The sequence below is a fragment of the Hypomesus transpacificus genome, chromosome 2 (assembly GCF_021917145.1).
Source record: "Hypomesus transpacificus isolate Combined female chromosome 2, fHypTra1, whole genome shotgun sequence".
NCBI classification, from domain to species: Eukaryota; Metazoa; Chordata; class Actinopteri; order Osmeriformes; family Osmeridae; genus Hypomesus; species Hypomesus transpacificus.
The window spans coordinates 11,115,314-11,135,461 of NC_061061.1; the positions used below are offsets into that span (position 1 = coordinate 11,115,314).

A 20,148-nucleotide genomic window follows, 5' to 3' on the forward strand; every position below is an offset into this window, starting at 1 on the left:
CACGTTTGTTAATGTGTGGGCATGTGCCGTGCGGATGTGTCTGAAAGTTCAAGGACAATGCTCTGGGCTTTGCTCTGGCTAAAGTACAGTTGTGGGTGAGAAGACTTTGATTCACTGCCCGTGTGGACACTCCTCCGTGTTGGATCGCTCGTCTTATGTTTAGCGTAGCCATATCGACCAGAGGTGATATGGAACAGATTACACAAACATGCAAAACACTGCTGCTGCTGCTGCTAGCTATGTGTCAGTCCTCCATTGGACTGAAGTCCATCATTTCGCGCCCCAAAAGCTTTTCCTGTTACTCCACTGTGCTCTGGAGTCTTCCCTGTAGCTGTAGAGATCCATTTGAGATGACCTGATGACCTGAAGTTATTTCTCCACCTTCAAGTGCACTGTTCCTTTCCTCATGCTCTCCCTCCCTCCCCCCCCCCCCCATCGCCAGCAGCACAGTCACTGTCATGTTCCTGTATCCAGGTCGTGTCTCTGACTGAGTACCACCGCCGGATCGATGCGCTAAACAGCGAAGATCTGCGCTCTCTCTGCAAGCGGCTCCAGGTGCCCCACCCTGCTCTGCTGAGCGCCTGGCCAACACTGTAGCCTTCCACACACTCGGTCACACTGTACATCTAATGGCCTACCTCGGGCTCTGTTAGCGGATGAGTTCTTAGGTTTCTGTGTTAGGCTCCCCTATTTAGTGTGTGTGGGGGGGGAGGGGGGGGGCTGCTGTGTCTGGTGTCCAGTGACCAATCAGGAAGTCCAGCGCTGTCCGCCGACATCACAGCCTCATCAGTAGCATCTGCCACCCACCAGGGAGCCCCAAAGACCAGGGAAACGTTTCAACTGGGAAATGGAGATGTATGATTAGGAGAGATACTGTATAGTGAGAGAGGAAGGTAGATGCCATTGGCTGGGTTTAGGATAGGTTCTCAGAGGACAATGCATGTCATTCACGGGGACGGTAACATGAGCATATTCGGGCCACCAGCACCAAAGCGCACAATCAGGTCTGCTTCTATTGAAAGATAAACAGTTGGCGCGCCAAGCCAAATCTCTACTGGAGCCGCAAATTATTCATTAGATGTTTGTTTCCGATTCCCCTCCTGCCTTCTCCTCTGTGAACGTATGGTTCTCTCAGTAACCACAGTCCCTTTTGAGGGGAACCGCTAACATCGCCTTCTCCTGCTGACCATGTGTCGCAAACAGCAGTGCTACTCTACAAGATTCACTGCAGTGATCTCAGCAATGATTGTCATAGACGGCTTCAGTAGCTTTAGAAATGTGCCATATACATTTGTTTACAGCAACATAAACACGTACAAGTAGCGTCAAACCACATAGACCTGTGACACAGCGCACCCCTGTCCTGACACAGCGCACCCCTGTCCTGACACGCTGCTATAAAACTAACACCAATGCTGGCTGTTTGCCAAGAGGACGTGTTAGGTTGTTTTTAAACCTGAGACAAGGGCAGGGAATACATACCCCTTTTAAAGCCTTAAACTGGAGTTGGCGAAACAGATCAGTCTGTCTGGTGCCAACAAGCAGCCAGCTCCAGGTTACATCTTCAGAGAGGGTAGACTCTGCTCCGAGCCTCCCTCTGATGGCCTCTCTCGTTTCCAGATAACCACCAAGGAGGAGGTGAACTCCAAGCATGGCACGTCCATCAAGACGGAGCTGGAGCCAGAGACCTTCAGACCCAACCTCAGCGAACCCAGTGACCTCCTGGAGGCCGAGCAGATAGAGAAGGTACCCGACGCTCCGCCAGTGGCACGCACACACACACACACACCGGACAAACACGAACATGCACACACTTGCACAGGCTGCGCTGCACGGATATGCACGCAGAGACTCAAACATAGACACTTGCACAGGGCAATTCCAACTCAATTGGAATATTGATGTATGGATTGCCAGTGGACCAGGCGCTGCCTGAGTAATGGTCCAGGTACTGTAGGCCTTGAGCGGTGAGCTCGTCAGCACTACCGAGGTGTGCTGACCTGGGGATTTTTCTGGAACACGCTCTGAGGCCTGCTGACGACATGGTGCTGCACCTCCACACAGACCTGGAGAACGTCGGTAGGCCCAGGCTGCTGCAGGCCAGGCTCTCTCTCTCCCTCCCTCCTCCCTCCCTTTCTATCCCTCTCCCTCCAGAGTATGTGCTGTGACCGCTTGGAGCCCAGTTACTCTTCGATAAAGCCTGCCGAGTGAAAAGGTCACTGCAGGAGTAATGGAGCACTGATGGCTGTGCCCTTTCTGTATTTCATTTCTTTCTTTTTTTTCCGTTCTTTTACTCACTTTCTATGCTCCCGCCCTTCCCCGCCCCTCCCTCTCTCTCTCTCTCTCTCTCCATCCTCCTCCAGCTCGCCAAGAACCTCCCTCCCCGTACCGTGGGGTACGCGTGGACGCTGGCGTTCGGCACGTCGAAGCACGGCATGAGCATTAAGAGCCTGTACCGGGCCATGCAGGGACAGGACACCCCCGTGCTCATGGTCATCAAGGACAGCGACGGGCAGGTGAGCGTGCCGTCGCTGCCTTCCGGTGGGGAAAAAGGCATCAATAGCGTGTGGTCGTTAGGTCAGCGGCAACACCGCACCTCACAGGGATAGTGGAATGTTCCAGTTGCTCACGACTCCAGGGATAGGACGCCCGCCTTGAATTGAGGACAGGAATGCCATACATTCTTCGGTAGAAGATCTGCCATGTGAATCAGGACAGCTAGATGGTTCGATTGCGCCGCGTCATTTGGTTTTGTCTCGTTCCCGCAGGTGTTCGGAGCGCTGGCCTCGGAGCCGTTCAAGGTCAGCGAGGGGTTCTACGGAACCGGGGAGACCTTCCTGTTCTCCTTCTCTCCGGAATTTGAGGTGCGCAGGTCTCTTGCTGTGTGCGACTTGCTCTCACTTTCTGAACCCTCCGAGCTAGTCAGCTGCCAAGTGGGATGTCCTTGTTTTTGGATGGCATCGCGCCTCTTGTTATGTAAAGAGATGTGAGGATTTTGAGTCTGTGAGTCTGTTGAGCTGGTGGTTTTCTGTCCTGACAGGTGTACAAGTGGACAGGAGACAACATGTTCTTCATGAAAGGAGACATGGACTCCCTAGCATTCGGCGGTGGAAGGTGAGCGTTTTACACTTCTGAACAGAAAACAACAAAAGCGGAATTTAAAAGCCATCATTACTTGCCCGTTCCTCAGTACGTCATCAATAGAACGGGGATTTTCCGTGAGTTCTCAGAAGGTGGTTGATTGAATCGTGTTTTGGCTTTGAAAGCCACACAGTCTTGTGTTTTGTAATAGACTTCAGTAGACAACAGTGGTGATTATAAACCCTCAAGCACCCCTAAATTTAATCTCAGCACCCCCAAAAAATAAAAGATATATATATTAATGTTGATTATCATTTGATGCTGGTAGTTCATGAAGAAAGGGACATTCTTAGTTTTTTCATTCATTAAATATTTTGCATAATAATAAATACATGTATTATTTGTTATCCAGTGAAATTAGGGATTTATTAGCAAGTGGGTTTAACACTTTTGCAAGGCACTGTATTCATGTCCCATTCTCATTGGGGGCTGAGCACCCTTAAAGGTCTCATCCTACAATCGCCCCTGGTAGACAAGTAGCCTTTACGTTGTTTTCTCTTCCTGTAGCGGGGAGTTTGGTCTGTGGCTGGATGGAGATCTCTACCACGGCAGGAGCCACTCCTGTAAGACCTTCGGCAACCCCATGCTCTCCAAGAAGGAGGATTTCTATGTGCAGGACATAGAGATCTGGTCGTTCGAATAAGTGACCGGGGCCTCTCTGCAGGGAATACATGTGTAAAGAAGTTTTTAAAAAGGAGACATCCTGAACAATGGCCACGTCCTGAACTGCACATCACATCCCATCTGGGCTCCCTGGGCCCGGCGACCCCGCCTGTCCGTCGACGGGCGCTTTGTCGTGCGTTACTACTGCAGTTATTTACAGAGCTTTTACTTTGTGAAACTTACCTTTGTGTGTGTCTTGTTAACAGCCTTGAGTCTTTGCAGAGTAGGGGGGTGTGAAGTCAGGGTTGGAGGCTGGAGAGATGTGTGGGTTGGGTGGAGGAAGTGAGACGGGGTAATGGAGAGAGGGATCTATCAGGTCTTCTAGGCATCGGATAGGCTCCACCCCGCCCAGGAGAGAAGATGGCCGCTCAGGTTTGGGACTGCAGTGACAGAACCGACCTGGTCCAGGTCTACAGAACTTTAAAGACGCTCCAGGAAATCCCCCCCGTCTACCCCAGAACTGTGTTGAGTCAGTCGCTAGGACGTCTGTGGTGTCTGTGGTGTCGCGCTCTGTAACAAGGAGACCCAGTAAAAAAAAATGAATAATATGAAAATAAAAACGTTTTTAAAAAAAAGAGGAAAAAAACATTCCTTAGCTCTCATTGGAGGGGTGTTCGACAACCTGGAGTGTGTCAAGGGCATCATCAGCAGGGTAGGATGAAACTTAAGGAAAATGTCGTTTTTTAACATCTGGGGTTTTCTTCTGAGTATTGTTATTGTAGTCCCCCCCCGTCCCCCCCCTGTTCATCACAGCACACTATCTCAAAGCACATAGCTATAATCAGAGTTACCCATTGTCGTAATGTTCTGTTAAGTGGGTGTACGTGTGAGTCCAGCTAACGCCAGCTCCCCTACAGGAGTGTGTACTGTTCGTAGACAGTAATGTGTTGCAATAGATTTGTGGAATATGCAAATGACTGTCATGTGACCTCAAATATTCCAGGTGGGCACTTTTCCCAGACCTGCAGTTCTTTCTGAGAGAACTTGTAAAGCTTTTACGTCTTGATACACAAATTGCTTTTCTGGGTATAGTTTGAAAAGCCTCAGACGTGGTTAACTGTTTTACATGCATATATGACAATTATATATTTGTATATATGATTATATAGATTTATATAATCATATATATACATTGCTGTTAAGTGTGACAGTGATCTTTTTGTGCTGATATTTCAGCTGGTACAAATATAATGTATATTACCCTGTAAATTAATGTTGAAATAGTAGATTTGTTCCTATATATAAATATATATACATATATATAAAAGTGTGGATTGGTGGGTTGCTTCTAGCACTTTAATCTGGTGTAAAAGCGTATGGCCAGGTTCCTAGACTCTGTTAGCAGTAGCTGTACAGTACTTTTTTGTTTAGAACATAACCATGTTAACTGTTAGTAGAAAAGCTTGCTGCTACTTTACTATGGAGGGTGGACCAGACGCTCTCAAATAAAGGAGCGTATTGGGGTCTGGAGGTGTAAGAGTCAACACAGGGCATAGTTTCAGTCCATGTGTATCGTGAGTCAGTCTCTGTAGACTGGCCTGTTTTGAGACAGGCAGATGGAGAAGGAGTTTAAGGATGTACATAACGTCTCAGCAGCTTTCTTCCCCTTTCTGGTCTTCCACACCAGTATTTGTGTCCTTGTGGAGAGTCACAAAAAATAATATGGGTTTAATGCTCCAAATATGTCACCAGAATACAATGTATCAGTGATGTATAAATAACAATAAAGCTGAATCAATTGTTGTAAACTGGGACACGTGTCCGTTTGTCACGTTTCTTTATTCTACTTGAGCGTTCTTCCCCTGGAAGGCCCATTACCTGAGCAGAAGCCTCCATCGTAGGCAGTGATTGACTCACTGGTACTCCTGCACAGTGAAGTATGAGTTAGGGTGGCCATGAAGACAACGTTAGAGGTCGCGTGGGTTACGTATGAATGCAGTATAGTTTGATATAGTCAATGCAAGTAATGCCATATTGAAAATATGTCCGTTAGCTTTAGTTTGCAATAAGCAATATGAGCACCAATCATTTCAATTGCAAGGTGAGGGGTCCATCTAGTGGAAACTTATTTTAAACAACATTAAGTCTAAAAAATGTGAGGCTAGAAACTGCCTTATTTGAACGCTTGGATCTTTACTAATAGAGTCCAAATACACTTTAAACGCAAAACAAACATTTGGATATAGTATTATTATTAACAGTAGATTATATAAGTAAGGCGCAGCTTGGATCAGTTGGTGATATATTGGTCCTTCACTTGCGGCATAAACGTCGCACATTGTTTACGTAGTCGTGATCCTTGCAAACGTCGACGATTCTTTCGGAATCAGATAACTAAACCAGGGCTGTATTTTAGCTATATTTGTTATCGTCAAAATGAAGAAAGAACAATTTCGACAATTTCTGGCTGAGCGACTGACTGTGGCAGCTCTGGAAATATTTTCAGCGGTAGAGAAAACGTGGGACGGGTACCAAGAAGAAATATGCCGTTTTAAAGAGGAGAATAGTCGACTGCAACGGCTCCTGGACAATGTTAATCTGATTCCCAAAAGTAAGTTCTTCTATGGCGTTATTAACTAGTTCCTTGAATCATCAGTTAGTTTCTGTTTTTAGATGCCATAAAAAGTGATTGTCGGTGGAACTACGAGGTGTCATGGTTGCCGTGGATAAAAATAAAAAACAACAACAATAGCATAAGTTTTACTTTGTTACGTAGAATGAACCTCTACGTGTGTGCCTGAACCGACCCAATTATAAAATATTCTCCCTCACACTAATATTTCTGAGAAACACGGTTCGCCCAGTTGCCATTCTTGGTGATTTCACAACATGTAACCAAAGAATGACCAGGTCACCTTTAGCAAAATAACAAGCTCACCCTGTTCCTCTATCCCTCCAGACATCACCCAGCACTGTGTCTCAGAACCCCCAAATATTAAAGTGGAACCAGAGCTGTGGACCATTCCCGACACAGAGCAGGATTCAGACTTTACTGACTCTCCGCTTCCTTTTCCCCATCTATCAAAAGACTGTGATCAACAGGACTCATCTCTGGTCTCTATTGTCTACCAGCCTCGAACTGTGCAGAACAGAATAGGGCCAGACCCATTCCTTCCTGTACCAACTGCCTCGACTGACCTGGTCAAAGCAGAGGCTTATGGAGAACCAGCTTGTGAATCTCAGCCCTTCTCTACTGTTACCCCGGAATATTCTACACCTCAGAGTGTGGAGAAGGAGAGTTTAAGACTGCCATCTGAACTACATACCAGAATATCAGAGAAAGCACAGATCTCAGTTACCCAGGCAGCTTCTGGAAACATCTACAGCATGAATAGGCCAGTTGAATGTCTGCTGGAAAAGAAGAAAACGGTGAACATCACATTTTGCAGTAAACGTTACAACACAGGTTCCAAACTACAAATAAATGCTCAAAGTCATGCTGGGGGACTACACCATCAATGCCAAAAATGTGGCAAATTGTGTGAAACGAAATATAGCCTGAATGGTCACATGCGGACACACACCGATAACTTTATTCAGCAGTCTGTTCTTAAAAGTCATTTAAATTCACACACAGGAGGAAAACCGTATCAGTGCCAAGAGTGTGGCAAATCGTTTGGTCGAAATGGAAGTCTCAAAGATCATTTGAGGATACACACCGGATTGAAACCATATCAGTGCCAAGAATGTGGCAAGTCCTTTGGCCGAAAAGGTAGTCTTAAGGATCATTTGAGAACACATACTGGACAGAAACCGTATCATTGCCAAAAATGCGGAAAGGCCTTCTGTAGAAAAATTGACTTAAATCTGCATAGTAGGAAGCACGTAAATGAGGCACCACTTCCATCTGTTGAAATTGCCTTATAGGTAGACCATGGATCAGTTGTCATGGATGGAAACCATCACAAGATTTCGGTGTAAAAACATGTTAACCTGTCTTCTCCCATGTCCCTGGTCTCTTAACCCTGCTATCAAAGCTGAGGAACCGATTCACCCTTGGGACAAAAATCATCCACATTTTGATGTGTAGCCTTCTCTGTGTATTGTAATTTGCTTTTGTAAATATGTAACATTGATGGAAAGGGTTTCCATGGGGTCTTTAAAAGTCTAAAATTCTGAACTTTAAATTGAAGGCCTTAAAACATGTTAAAAACGGACAGATTTTCATCTGAGGTGAAAAATAGCCAAAAGAGGTAAAAAAAGAGGTAAAAACAACTAGGTCGGTGGGGTCGATGCATTTATATATCATTTTTACCTGTAATCATAAAGAAGAAGCTGACCCCCTGATTATCATTGTATAATTCGCACTCTGTTTCTAACCAAACTCCAAACTAAACTAAAGAGAATCTTCCTGACATTAACAAACGTTTGGCGGAGAAGAGAGAGACAATATTTATGAAACTGTGAAGGTGAAGTCCCACATCTCACATCACCACAATGTAACTTTGTTAAAATAAACAACTTTACATTTGGATTTGAACCCAGGCTGTAGCGGTACTGCAGCATCATGTCTGAAAGAGCATGCACACTAACCCAGTGAGTTAACAGGGGAGCCCTGCTTTCTTCTGGTTTTCTGACACCCCAACTCTGCTGGTTGTTACAACTAGATAGTTCAATGTCCATTTTCATGTTGAACGGAGATTGTTATGATCCCTGCGAGCTCTGTGGTTAAGGATGTGGGCTAATGTGTGAGGGGTCTTGTGTTCAAATCTGGCTGAAGGATCTCCTTACATAAAACTGATAGGTCCATTTCTTTTGAGACTCTTGGTTGAGCCTTTCCTGTTGGGACAGTTGGGTACCTGGAAAGACAGTTTGGAGAGGGGATCTGGACAGTAGGGAAGTGCACTGCGGTTACAGGGATCTGGGCCCATGGATGTGTTTGGGACTAAGCTCTGCTGGTTTTGAACCCAGGTGGTTGTGGTGTAGGCCCTTGTTCTCAACCCACTACACCACAGAATCTACAAGACGGTTTAATTGCCCCTATGACACTACTAAATGCCAAAGGACAACGTACGTTTTGTGAAACGATGTGAATCCCTAGAAGACTGAATCGCGATTCATATGTGAATCGATTTTTTCCCCCACCCATAGTACTTAGTGCTGAATGAAATTAAATGAGGTTACTAATGTGATTTATCTGTAAATTAAATGTATGCTTTTTCAATGACTGAATTCATTGAATAAGATTTTTTTCTGGATTTCTTTGATTTGAATATGTTTTTATGATACTGTTTTAAAAATCTATTGGCAAGTCTGGTAGTATTGGCTTGTAAACCTTAAACAAGAAGCACAAAGAAGAAGACTGGGATTTTACATTTGGACATTTATTCAACAGGTAAATTCAACATACATTTACAAGTATGTGGAATGCATGGACCAGTTCCAGAACAGTGCAATCAATAGAGCCATTTAGGACTTAGTCTGTTTAATTCACTTAACTCATATCACAGACACCTCAAAGGCTATTTGTGTTTAAGTGAGACATGTTCTCCAAAGCATTGTAGCTAAGGAGCTGATCATGTCATTACCATATCATGGACCAACTCACCAGATCAGCAATTTTTCAAAGCATGAATCAAGGAAGGTTTGTACTTTGTAGACAGTTGGCGGGTGTTTAGGGTTAGGGTCCATCGACAACAGCCTTGTCAGACAGGCACTGCTCGCCCAATCTTCACAGGTCAAACTAATAGAGGACGCGTGCCAGAAACAGATCCCTTGTTCACAAAACTTTAAGGCAGGAAGTATGCATCTTGGCAAAAGTTCAACAGATGATAAAAATTAAAACAAAATCAGTCTGTGCAGTGTTGTCCTATTTTGCAGCAAAGTGAAACATTTGCATTATAGTGAAGGACAGCAGTAAGGACACAGTAAAAAGACAACAATCGGCTGGTTTTTAGATGAATCCTTAAGAGATCAAAGTATTCTTTTCCATTTAGGTTCCCAGTAAGTCATTGGTAACAGGTTGTCTGTAACCTCATCATTGTCCTAATGCCATAGATCTGTCAACACGAGATTTGTCATCCATGACAGATAACCAATTATACCTATAATATAATAAGGGTTGCGTAGTCAACTTGAACGCTGCACTTACATTTAAATTACACAGCAGGTACAAAAGGATGGTCCTGCACATCACATCTTAATTTGATTTTTCCCAGCGAAAGACTAAGGCTTTGCCCTCGAGTACCAACGAGAGGCAAAAGGTTAATAACAAACAGTTCTGAGACAGTCAAAAGGCTTCAGCAGGTCACTTCAGACAAACACAGAAAGCTGAGTAGGCGGTGGGTCGTAACTCCAGTACGACTGATGTGCTTTGAGTTCAGTGTTCTTAAGGCTGTTAGCCTGGGGCTATTGCTCTCCAGGAGGGGGCACGTCTCAGTCCACCAGGTACTTGACTTCAGAGTAGATGAGGGGGAACATGACGGTACAGGCACGGTACAAGATGGCCCCGCTCCTGTATAAGGCTCTGGGTTTGGTGAACCAGGACTCAGACTTGAAGGTGAAGTAGATGGCGTACAAGGCCACGGCGAAGAAGTGGCCAATCAGGGTCATGGGTTTAGGATTCAGCCTGGGAAATCAAATGGATTTTGGAGTTAGATGTAAATATTTGTACTCGTTATCCTTTTTGATATCTCAATGATATCTCAGAGTCATTTTCCCAGCGCCTATGGGTGTATGTTTTCACAGATGGTCATCTTCCCACAGGTTTGGTGAACAAAATAATCAGTAAATAGTATATGTTGTGGTGATGGCTAACAGCAGAGAGACTCACACAGAGAGAAGCCCAATAGGACCGTTAATGCACTCCCCTCCAAGCTTAAAGTACAGGAAGCAGGCTTTCCTGAGCTCATGGAGAGAATCTGAACAAACAAACAAAATCCCCCCAATGCTTATAAACATGAAACATAATAGGAAGAAACGGCCATGGGTAAGAGTTGGAATTGCATGATTTAAATGACCTACAATAAGGAGAATATATATACATATGTGATGCGTTGGCAGAGTGCATAGAAGGACACTCACTGTCAGTGGCAGCAAACAGCTCATACAGGGCTTGGGCCAACACATTCACTACAAAGGAATGTGATGACTTGCGTTCCCAGTGGAATTTTTTCTTTGCCTGTGAAGAAGAAGATAACAAAAGCTTAATACCACACCCTTCTGCGACTTTACAAGCAAGATACAAAAGATGCTCGTGTCAGCTCGAAGTGTGCACTTATACTTGTTCATTAACACTTCTGCTGGTCCGCTTAGCCCTGGTAACAGAGCTAGTTATAAAAGCAAGTGTATGGAACATGGTGTCACATTCCATAACATCAATGCCCATTCCAGCATAGCCCCATCTGGCGGGGAGGGATGATGTCATTCTTTTGAAGGCTTAGCTCTCCTATTACCTGGAGCATAGCTGTGTTGTCATAAAGATCCGGCATATTCTTGAGCAGAGTTCTCCAGATGCGGACGTCATTGAGGGCCACACTCATCCCTCCTCCTGTTAGCGGGTGTCTCATGTTGTAGGCATCTCCCAGGAGCAGCACACCTGGAAAAACACCAAATCCCATGATTCCTTTCACACCTCACTGGAGTGAAACAAGTTTGTCACATAGTGTTGTACAACTACATGTATCTGAATAATATCTACATTGATACTGCTGATAAGAGTTGTATAAATAATAGTTGTGATGGGAATATTTATTCCATAATCAATTGCATTACTTCCTGGTTCAATGGTGCAGACGAATCCTCCTTGCCTCACCTTGTTTGTTGACAGGAGAAGGTGGGAGGAAGCTGGCAGGCATGGTCCTGAGGCGGTCATTCTGCAGGGCCACCATGAAAGGCTCCTTTATGTGCTCTGATGAAAGAGAGAGAACCAATCAGGTCAGACGCACACCTGGAGCTACCCAATCAGAAGGATGGATACGTAAACACATAGTATATGAATCACAGTGTGAATTCTTTCCTGCCTCAACCCCTAAACTTTGTGTTCATTCATTCCTCATACTCTCCAGCGATCATTCTCATACTGTTGAGAGACGTTGAGAGGAAATTCCAACTCAGAACCTAGCCCTAAACACGCCTGTGTGCATGAGAACATGATACCTGCTGTACTATAGGGACAGTAGGTGTATTATAGTACCTTTGAGAGGTTTTTAACCTCTTCTAAATATCTCACCATCAAGAGAGTTAAGCGAGCTCAGTGTCTGGGGAACTATATGATCTTTGAACTAGCAGTCCTGTTTGTATTGTACTGTCTGATGTGTCCTTCATCCTGTCGATTTCCTCCTACCTGGCAGCTGTGGGTAGATCTTCTCAGCCAGGTACTCGGTCAGGTTCCTGGGCATCTCCCCACGGATGTCCACCAGGACCCTGGTCTCTGTGGAAGAGATCTGGTAGATGAGCACAGGGCTGGGGTTGGCCAGGACCAGTTCTGCATGGTTTGCCCTGTACTGGGGAGAGTCCTGAGGACAGCACACCCAGAAGAGAGAACAGAACAACGGTTGGAATTGACAAGCGGAAAGGTTGAACCGTTGGGATTTTAAAAAATAAACATTTTTTTCATGTACCTTCATCAGGCATCCGACAAAGTGTGAGGAAACGTAGGCCTTCTCTGAACCCAGACTCTTGCGGAACTTGGAGAAACAACCGTCTGCCACCACGGTTAGCGCCGCATGGATCTCCTATGGAGAGACAGTGGAAAAAGTCATTATGACACGGCCACGTTAAATCTCAACCATCCTTTGAGTCGTCTTTTGTTTTTTGGTCAGGGGCTGTGCAATCCCCATGGAACGGTGAGAGACAGGTCTGAAGTGCTCACCTTGGTGTCTCCCGTTTCCTTGTCCTTGTACTGAACGCCAGTCACACAGCCGTCCTCCTCCTCCAGCAGACTCGACACAGTGCCTTCTACCATAGTGACACTAGAGGGCGCAGAGAAGCACACGCTCAATTAGACTCCCTCTGTTGTCGCTTCGCCTGACATCACAGCCACGGAGCAGCCGCCCGTCACCACACAGACATTGCACAGTCCGGGGTTTCGATAACCTAAGTCATTTATAAGTCACTGATAACTCCATCGATAAGTCACCCATGAACATAGGAATTGAAAGCACAATCAGGATCAACGCCTTAATTAAGTGATCAAACATGATAACATTTCATTGTAAGATACATTTACATTTATGCATTTAGCAGACGCTTTTATCCAAAGCGACTTCCAAGATACATACATTATAAACATATTGTACAGGCAAAATGTACAGGTAAAATGTTTTATTTATTGACCCATCCCTTGGCAGGAATACTAATCCTAGCTCAGATACTTGCTGCCATTTCAAATGCACATCAGACCCCATACTGGATCATAAACGTCCACCTACTTGGGCTCGGCCTGGGCTGCCCTGCGCAGGCCCATGATGAAGCGGCCATGATGGAAGGCCCGTCCGCACTGGACGGTGTTCTCTTCATGAGGGTACGGGATCTCCACCTCTGTGCAACTCTCCCTGTCGTGGATCACGTAGCCCTTCACAACGTGAGCGTCCAGACCCTCCACTGAATCTGAGGAGATCAGAGAAAGGGTGTCGGTTACTCATCACCAGTTTTCATTATTCATCGAGTGCTTGGGCACAGTATCACATAGACATGGCTGTCCTGAGCTTCTTACACCTCCCGATCTGACTTGGGGAGGAAAAAGTATACTTCTATTTTGTCATTTAGGTCTACATATTGTTATAACGTAGAAGACTCGTGCTATTTGACATAATAATACAGTTGTATACAATGAATATGCTTTTAACGGACAGTAAAGTATTTACCCTCAAGTCCGAGCTCCTTAAGAGCCCGGTATCCACCGGGTTGGAGGAGCTCTCCTACAATCCTGTCCGGCTCGCGCAGGTCTCTCTCTATTACGGTGACTCTGTGGCCGTCCCGAGCCAGGACAGCTGCCATGGCGGATCCGAGAACTCCTGCTCCAACGATAATCACGTCGGGCTCCTGGGCCACAGTAGTGGCACCTGCTGGGCTGGTGACCGTGGATGGGGACTCTTTGACTGTCACCCTTGCTCTATTCCTACGTCCCTGGAGATGGAAATGTATTTTATCCATAAGCTACTTTTATCTTTGAGCTATAGCTATTTATTTAAAAGGTAATAGAATAATTGGTCTACATAAGTTAGAATAGAAGGTTGTATTTCAATGCTTTCTTACACGACTCACCTTTTTGGAATCGGTTTCTGTGGTCCTGGCCGGCGAGGATTTAGGAATAAAATTATTGATAAACGGAATAGTTGATAGGAGTTCCAGTGCTACCTGGAAAACTTTCGGTGCATTGAATGTTTGTCCGCGGAAATACCTCACATAAGACAGTAGCATGCCGGCAGTGAGGCACACAATTGCGGCAAGTAAAACTTCTTTGTGAGCAGAAGTCAATATTGCATCGCATTTTTTATAAATGTATGTGAAGCTTGCAATTCCAAGAAAGGTCCACATTTTCTCACTTTAAAAAATCTAATCACAGTAAGAACTTAAGGCTTACTACAAAATGCAACGATAATTATTTTTAAAAGAAATTAATGCGTTTTCAGGCACAAAAAAAATATATCATTCATGTAAAAAATGTATATGTTCCAGTCCTCGAAATAGGCTACATAGCCCCCTATCCGTCAATCCAGAAGGTAATTTGCGTTTTGTTCTAAAGTCATGACAGTATTCCAGCCTTTGCGACGGTGTCAGAGGATGCTGAATGTATTATGATCATGAGGATTGTGGTAACCTTGACTCTGTGCCACTTCTCCATCCCTTTACTTCAACTGTACACTTTTCTATTCGTCTCCATCGATATAAAGGCAAATGATTGGTCTAATCCTGTCTCTAATGCCAATCCTATGCATTTACCGTCCACGTACATTTGAGGACAAGATCATCCTTTAGGGAGAAGGGTGGACCATATGGACGAGGGGCGGGTTTACAGATTACGTCCCGCCCTGTCGGCATGTGAATCTTCCAATCATGTAAAGCGCGTCAGTGAGCAGAGCTCACGCTATCTTCCAGCGATTGGTCTACATATTTGTGACTCAGTCGTCCGAGAATGCGATGTGATACAACATTTGATAGGTTCTCCGCAGGTAGGTTACCTCACGAAAGTCAGGATATCGGTTCATTCACTTACGTACGTTCATCAATGCTTCTAATGTTTGTGGCTACCTCGTTGTTATGATCAGTGACCTATGCTCTTTTGTAAAGCTTTCTCTTCGAAGTTGCTTTGGATAAAAGCGTCTGCTAAATGCATACATGTAAATGTAAATTTACTTCAAATTCCTAAGGTAGAAATCCGCTGAATAACACCCATCTTTGACCCGGTCAGTTGTGTTGCATAGCAATATTTCTATGTATGTGAACTCTATAGGATAGTCTTTGCCGAAACCAAGCGTAGCCCGCTAATGGCCCATTGACGCGAAACCATTCAATATTGTCTGTCTGGCCACTGGCCAATTCTCAGCCACTGACTGTCAGACGTGGCGTAATATGATGTCACTGGAAAATGGATGTTCATTGTCCATAAGTCTGGTTACCAAACCATGGAGGTTGTTTTGTATGTTCAAAAGCAACCACTGGCTGACGTTTTCCCCATGCACAGGTTCAGGACCAACCATATATGGATATTCAATGTCCATTGTATACGGTCCAGCATCAGCCATACATAACGATCAAGGATAACCTGACGACTGGGACAAATTGACCACAAGTCAGTGTCTGACTCTTGCAACTCCAATCAACCACTGTTATTGAAACAACAGTACAAATATAATCTATGCGTTTACTTGCACATTTATTATTTGTTCATTTCATTATGAGTTTACAAAAGGCTTCCATCAACATGTCTCTAGAAACAACTAAGAATATAAAAGTGATGGACTAACATTAGGAAGATTCCCCCCCCCCCCCCCCCCCCCCCCATGTATATCCAGTAGCTATACGTATTTACAGGTAGTGATTGAAGATGGTTTCATATTTCTCCTGTTTCCCTGACGTGACGTTAGGCTCTCCATTCTCCATGACAAAGTCCTGAGAATACAAGATAAACATCCGTTTTCCCAGCCAACCACACTGTGTAATATTAATGTTTTCAAAATGATTTATCCAAAGCGTTCGGCATTTTACTTCCTAAAACAATGTCTGACCTCCAAATCCTCCAATGAGGCGCTGCCGTCCTCCACCTTCTGACCAATCCCATGACTGAAGCTCATGTAGCGTTCCTGTCCATAAACAGATTTTTCATCCATATGTGCCCTTATTGATGAATCAACTAACGAAACCCTTCAGCTAGTTAAAGCAAACACCACTGACAGCTTTCAACACATTCCTTTTACCAGTGAATTTGAATTACAATTGCAATCATAAGAGGTGGGCAAGATGAGCCTCTACATAGCATTTCCACTAAGAACAACGACCATATTTGGGCTTTTCAAGTCACAGCCAGGACTGCTCTGCCTCACACACATCCAGGTAGGAAGGGTAGAGGTTGGTGACTACCTTGACCATATTGGTGACCACTCCTTCTTCTATGATGCGGACGGCGTTCCTCAGGCCGCGGGCGAAGGCGTCCATTGCACCAACGTGGGAGATAAACATGTCATCCAGGTCTGTAGATTCCCGACGCACCTTGGCATCAAAGTTCAGTCCTCCAGGCTGCAGTCCACCCTGCTCTATCACCGTCTGAAGATGAGGGGCCAAACTATTATTAAGACCTGGCTAGCGAGTTATATAGTTAAGGCATAGTGTGTGTCTAACTATATAGGTTGAGTATAGAATTCCAATAAAGATGTATTGTATTGGGTTCTGTTTCACCTTCATGACCATGGTGGTGTTTCTGATGTCCATGGGGAACTGGTCTGTGTCCCAGCCCAGGTCAGGAGAACCCGTGTTAGAGTCAACAGAACCCAGCATACCAAAGCTGCCCACCAGGGAAACATTCTTTGGTGGAACAGTTTATGGGTGCACTTGATTTAGCAGTTATTGCATTCCAGCTTAGGGTTTCAGAAGACATGCAGTTGGTGTCATTGTTTCGACAGAATTAAATCAAACTTTACATTAAAAAGGCATTGTTTTTCTACACAATGAAAATGTATCTGAAAACGTCAATTTTCCCCACTGGACAGGCCATGTGATGGCAGTAGACATGAGAGACTTAATAGCTTACACAGAGGCCATCACAACATCGTGTTCATAGGAGTGGCCAGCCAGCGTGGTGTGGTTGGGCTCGATGTTCAGCTTGAAGTGGCTGTCCAAACCAAAGTGCTTCAGGAAGCCAATGACACTCATGGCATCTGGAAAACAAGTTGCAGAACTAAAGAAAAATAATGTCATAGAAAACTAATAACTAGCTTTAGAGCAACTTTCATGTGAAATAGTGTGTGCTCTACTGAGCATCTTACCATAGTCATACTGATGCTTGCAGGGCTCTTTGGGTTTGGGCTCAATCAGAAACTGACACTTCAAGCCAATCTTTTCTTTGTACTCTGAAGACACAGTCAGGTTCTTAAATCATACGCAACTACCAGAAAACAAACACTTAAAGAGTCAAATGTATTGAGCAGTGGTATTCTATTGAGTACAGCACCGGTACTCACTGACAGCCATTTTGAAGAAATTGGCCATGTGTTTGAGTTCAGCTGCCACATCAGTGTTGTGTATGGACAGAAAGCCCTCTCGGCCTCCCCAGAACACTGCAAGATTAAAACACCAGGGACACTGTCGGTTGGGATTGGCTCAAAACACAGGTTTGAATCAATCCCCTCTTTCTATTATTTGTGTACCAAAGTTCTCTGCCCCCAGCTTCTTAGCTACATCCAGTCCTTTCTTCACCTGGGCCCCAGCGTAGGCTAGCACATGACTGTCTGGGTTGGTGGCTGCACCATTCATGTACCTACAAGTCGCAAACATCCAATTCAAAAGTTGGTCAGGTGAAGAATCAATACTATCAGAATAAAGTGGGTTTATCATTATGAAGATAAAATGCATCATTCACTCTTAAAATATTCTCTAGGTTTTCCCCTTGTCACAGGGGCACGTCTATAAGATTGTGGTTGTTTTTGGAGTGAACTGTGCCTTTAAGCCCATATAGCTCGGGCCTGTAAGTGTTCTTATGAGAGGGAACCAGACCTTGGGTGGGCAAACAGGTTACAAGTGACCCAGAGGACCTTGACCCCGGTCCTGTTCTGAAGCTGCAAGGCTAGGTCCGTCATCTCATCCAGGTTTCTGTTGGACTCCTCCAGGCTGCTGCCCTCTGGGGCCATGTCCCTGAACACGGGTGCATTTGATTTAACTTCCCTTGCTTTCTGTTACTTTGGCCATCATTGCAGAACAATGGCTCAAACACAATGTTAACTCACAACAAACAACATGAGAAAAGAATGATGTTAGTAGTTACAGTATACATTACGATACCTGTCATGAAATGTGTAGTACTTGACCTGTAGAAAAGACAAACATACACCCAATTCTATATTAACATTAACAATAGAGTAAAAACCACAAACTGATAACAGCATGTGATCTCATCCTGAAGCATGCACGGATCCAGTAGAGTCATGCATTGATGATGCATTGACTGTGGCAGTATGAGAGATCCAGGAGGAAGAGATGCTGTGAGGCTAGGTGGAGTTGAACTCACGCCCAATTTGGTGAAGAACTCAAAAGCAGCATGGAGCCTCTTCCTGGCTGCCTCCATGGGGGTTCCCTCATTCCACGATCTCTGGAGGGTGGGGAACCCAAACGGGTCAGCACCTTGCAGGTGGAGGGTACAACATAAGTATTATGTAAACTGTGAGAGAATTGGCATGTACATGCCTTTTGTTTGTGTGTATAAAACATTACGTGCGTGAGAGTGGGGTCCATTACCAGTTCCACAGAAGGAATGCCAGTAACAGACAGAGAATCTCAGCCAGTCCTCCATCTTCCTTCCCAGCAGCACCTGCACAAAGGGAACAGAAACACAGGACGTCATGACCACTGATTAAAAGGTCAAAATCATAACCTGCACAAAGTATTCATACCGACTTCAGTCTGTTGTTAGCCATTAGTGCCATTCACACACCAATTCTCTCACAGCCTACCTCTTCTGCACTGTAGTGCTTGAAGCACAAGACGTCTCGTGGCCCTGCGTTCGGAACATATGGAATCTTCGGAATACCTGGGTGGAAAAGCCACCGTTATATTAAATAATCACGACGACACTACGGCTCTAGTATTGTGTCATGCAAGGCAGTAATTGCCATTTTGACCATCTGACTTCAATAAACCTACATTTTATCACACTTATGCAGGCGAGAAGTTTTACTTCCAGCCAGACAAATTGCCTGAATGTGTTTGCAGCTGCAGTGGGTGGTGCTGCTTTTTAGAAGACGAAATCCAAACCAATGTGTTGATGAAACAGAATGGATTGCTTAGATCCGATAATTACCAGCAAAGAATTCAGTCTCGGTTGCCATTTGAAACTTCTCAGTCAGACTCAGATCGTCAAACCTCTGTTTATGGACAGGAACGCTACACGAGCTTCATGTGATTGGTCGAAAGGTAGAGGGCGACAGCGCCTCATTGGAAGATATGGAGGTCGAAGTTGAAGTAAAACATGTTTATCATCATCAATGCAACATTCCTTGCTGTAGGCCTACATCCTAAACATTGTTGTTAATTACTGTCACTTTGGATCAAGGTGTTGTCTAAATGAATACTTTAGTATATAATTGTACAGTGTAATTGGTTGCTAAAGATGTTGTGTATCCGAGTTTGCTGTCAATAATTAAAGTGATTCCGGTCTTTTAGTGAGAAAACTCTAAATACTATTGTATATCATTCTTATAAATCGTTTTTCTCAACAATATCAGTTGAATCTCAATATTATGTTTGTTTGCGTCAATCTAGGTACATGGGTGGAGAGTACCTCTCTGAGTCCCTGATAAAGTACCATGAAGTCCGCCATAATATCCAGAAGTGGTAGGCTGCATGACGTTATTTTATCGTTTCATGGACATCGTTATTGTGAACATTTCCTCCTCCACAAAGACATTGCAAAAAAGGTAAAGGAGAGGTACCTATGATATGCACCAGAGGGCGTTCAGAGACCCTTGCCGAGGAACAGCCAGACCCACCCCTGTAAAAGGCCAGGACCACGTCACCGGCTAGCTTGCCATGACGAACCATCATTGTGTTTACCCAATTTTACACAATACAAAAACAAACAACAAAGCATTTTCTTTTAACCTTTGCAATGTGGGGAGTCTGAGACAGCCGAGAGTTAAAAGAAAATGCTTCACTTTGTTTGTGTATGCGGTACAGTTGTCGCAATACGACGGT

At 44.7% G+C, this 20,148-nt stretch overlaps 4 protein-coding genes across 7 annotated transcripts in view; 2 read left to right on the forward strand and 2 right to left on the reverse strand.

The window, feature by feature from the left end:
• The window catches only part of oxr1a (oxidation resistance 1a), an 87,480-nt gene extending 81,922 nt beyond the window's left edge, over window positions 1-5,558 (forward strand). For 3 of the 4 annotated variants that reach the window (XM_047044052.1, XM_047044072.1, XM_047044058.1), the window contains 6 exons: window positions 475-555; window positions 1,621-1,746; window positions 2,364-2,516; window positions 2,769-2,864; window positions 3,041-3,114; window positions 3,649-5,558. In XM_047044052.1, coding sequence (XP_046900008.1) covers window positions 475-555; window positions 1,621-1,746; window positions 2,364-2,516; window positions 2,769-2,864; window positions 3,041-3,114; window positions 3,649-3,784 — 666 coding nt within the window. In that variant the 3' untranslated portion in view covers window positions 3,785-5,558. The remainder of the gene's footprint in view (window positions 1-474; window positions 556-1,620; window positions 1,747-2,363; window positions 2,517-2,768; window positions 2,865-3,040; window positions 3,115-3,648) is intronic. The other variant, XM_047044063.1, reaches the window with a different exon arrangement.
• Window positions 5,559-6,087: 529 nt separating this feature from the next.
• On the forward strand, window positions 6,088-9,044 carry LOC124474534 (zinc finger protein 200-like). The gene is made up of 2 exons (XM_047030768.1): window positions 6,088-6,355; window positions 6,704-9,044. The coding sequence occupies exons 1-2, from the start codon at window positions 6,181-6,183 to the stop codon at window positions 7,669-7,671; spliced, it is 1,143 nt and encodes a 380-aa protein (XP_046886724.1). The 5' UTR covers window positions 6,088-6,180; the 3' UTR covers window positions 7,672-9,044.
• Window positions 9,045-9,107: 63 nt separating this feature from the next.
• Window positions 9,108-14,685, reverse strand: sqlea (squalene epoxidase a). The gene is made up of 11 exons (XM_047030742.1): window positions 14,011-14,685; window positions 13,611-13,872; window positions 13,176-13,353; window positions 12,617-12,716; window positions 12,366-12,479; window positions 12,089-12,260; window positions 11,558-11,653; window positions 11,199-11,341; window positions 10,828-10,924; window positions 10,577-10,664; window positions 9,108-10,372 (listed from the first exon to the last, which is right to left on the reverse strand). Exons 1-11 carry the CDS (start codon window positions 14,281-14,283, stop codon window positions 10,180-10,182), a joined length of 1,716 nt encoding a protein of 571 aa, XP_046886698.1. The 5' UTR covers window positions 14,284-14,685; the 3' UTR covers window positions 9,108-10,179.
• A 1,052-nt stretch (window positions 14,686-15,737) lies between these two features.
• On the reverse strand, window positions 15,738-20,123 carry LOC124474525 (xylose isomerase-like). The gene is made up of 15 exons (XM_047030756.1): window positions 19,736-20,123; window positions 19,256-19,347; window positions 18,909-18,985; window positions 18,694-18,766; window positions 18,467-18,579; window positions 18,241-18,266; window positions 17,956-18,093; window positions 17,610-17,719; window positions 17,424-17,519; window positions 17,229-17,312; window positions 16,994-17,120; window positions 16,642-16,747; window positions 16,327-16,509; window positions 15,975-16,049; window positions 15,738-15,858 (listed from the first exon to the last, which is right to left on the reverse strand). Exons 2-15 carry the CDS (start codon window positions 19,281-19,283, stop codon window positions 15,775-15,777), a joined length of 1,320 nt encoding a protein of 439 aa, XP_046886712.1. The 5' UTR covers window positions 19,284-19,347; window positions 19,736-20,123; the 3' UTR covers window positions 15,738-15,774.
• Between the last annotated feature and the right edge of the window lie 25 nt (window positions 20,124-20,148).

What these genes read in the sequence shown, in the direction of transcription:
- LOC124474534 (XM_047030768.1), top strand. Translation starts at nt 6,181, where the DNA reads ATGAAGAAAGAACAATTTCGACAATTTCTGGCTGAGCGACTGACTGTG. An exon ending in TGTTAATCTGATTCCCAAAA is followed by an intron (nt 6,356 to 6,703) that starts GTAAGTTCTTCT and finishes CTATCCCTCCAG; the next exon opens with ACATCACCCAGCACTGTGTC.
- sqlea (XM_047030742.1), bottom strand. Translation starts at nt 14,283, where the DNA reads ATGTGGACCTTTCTTGGAATTGCAAGCTTCACATACATTTATAAAAAA. An exon ending in TAAGGAGCTCGGACTTGAGG is followed by an intron (nt 13,354 to 13,610) that starts GTAAATACTTTA and finishes TGATCTCCTCAG; the next exon opens with ATTCAGTGGAGGGTCTGGAC. An exon ending in TTGTCGGATGCCTGATGAAG is followed by an intron (nt 12,261 to 12,365) that starts GTACATGAAAAA and finishes TGCTGTCCTCAG; the next exon opens with GACTCTCCCCAGTACAGGGC.
- LOC124474525 (XM_047030756.1), bottom strand. Translation starts at nt 19,283, where the DNA reads ATGGCAACCGAGACTGAATTCTTTGCTG. An exon ending in AGCACTACAGTGCAGAAGAG is followed by an intron (nt 18,767 to 18,908) that starts GTAGGCTGTGAG and finishes CCCTTTGTGCAG; the next exon opens with GTGCTGCTGGGAAGGAAGAT. An exon ending in TACTACACATTTCATGACAG is followed by an intron (nt 18,094 to 18,240) that starts GTATCGTAATGT and finishes ACCCGTGTTCAG; the next exon opens with GGACATGGCCCCAGAGGGCA.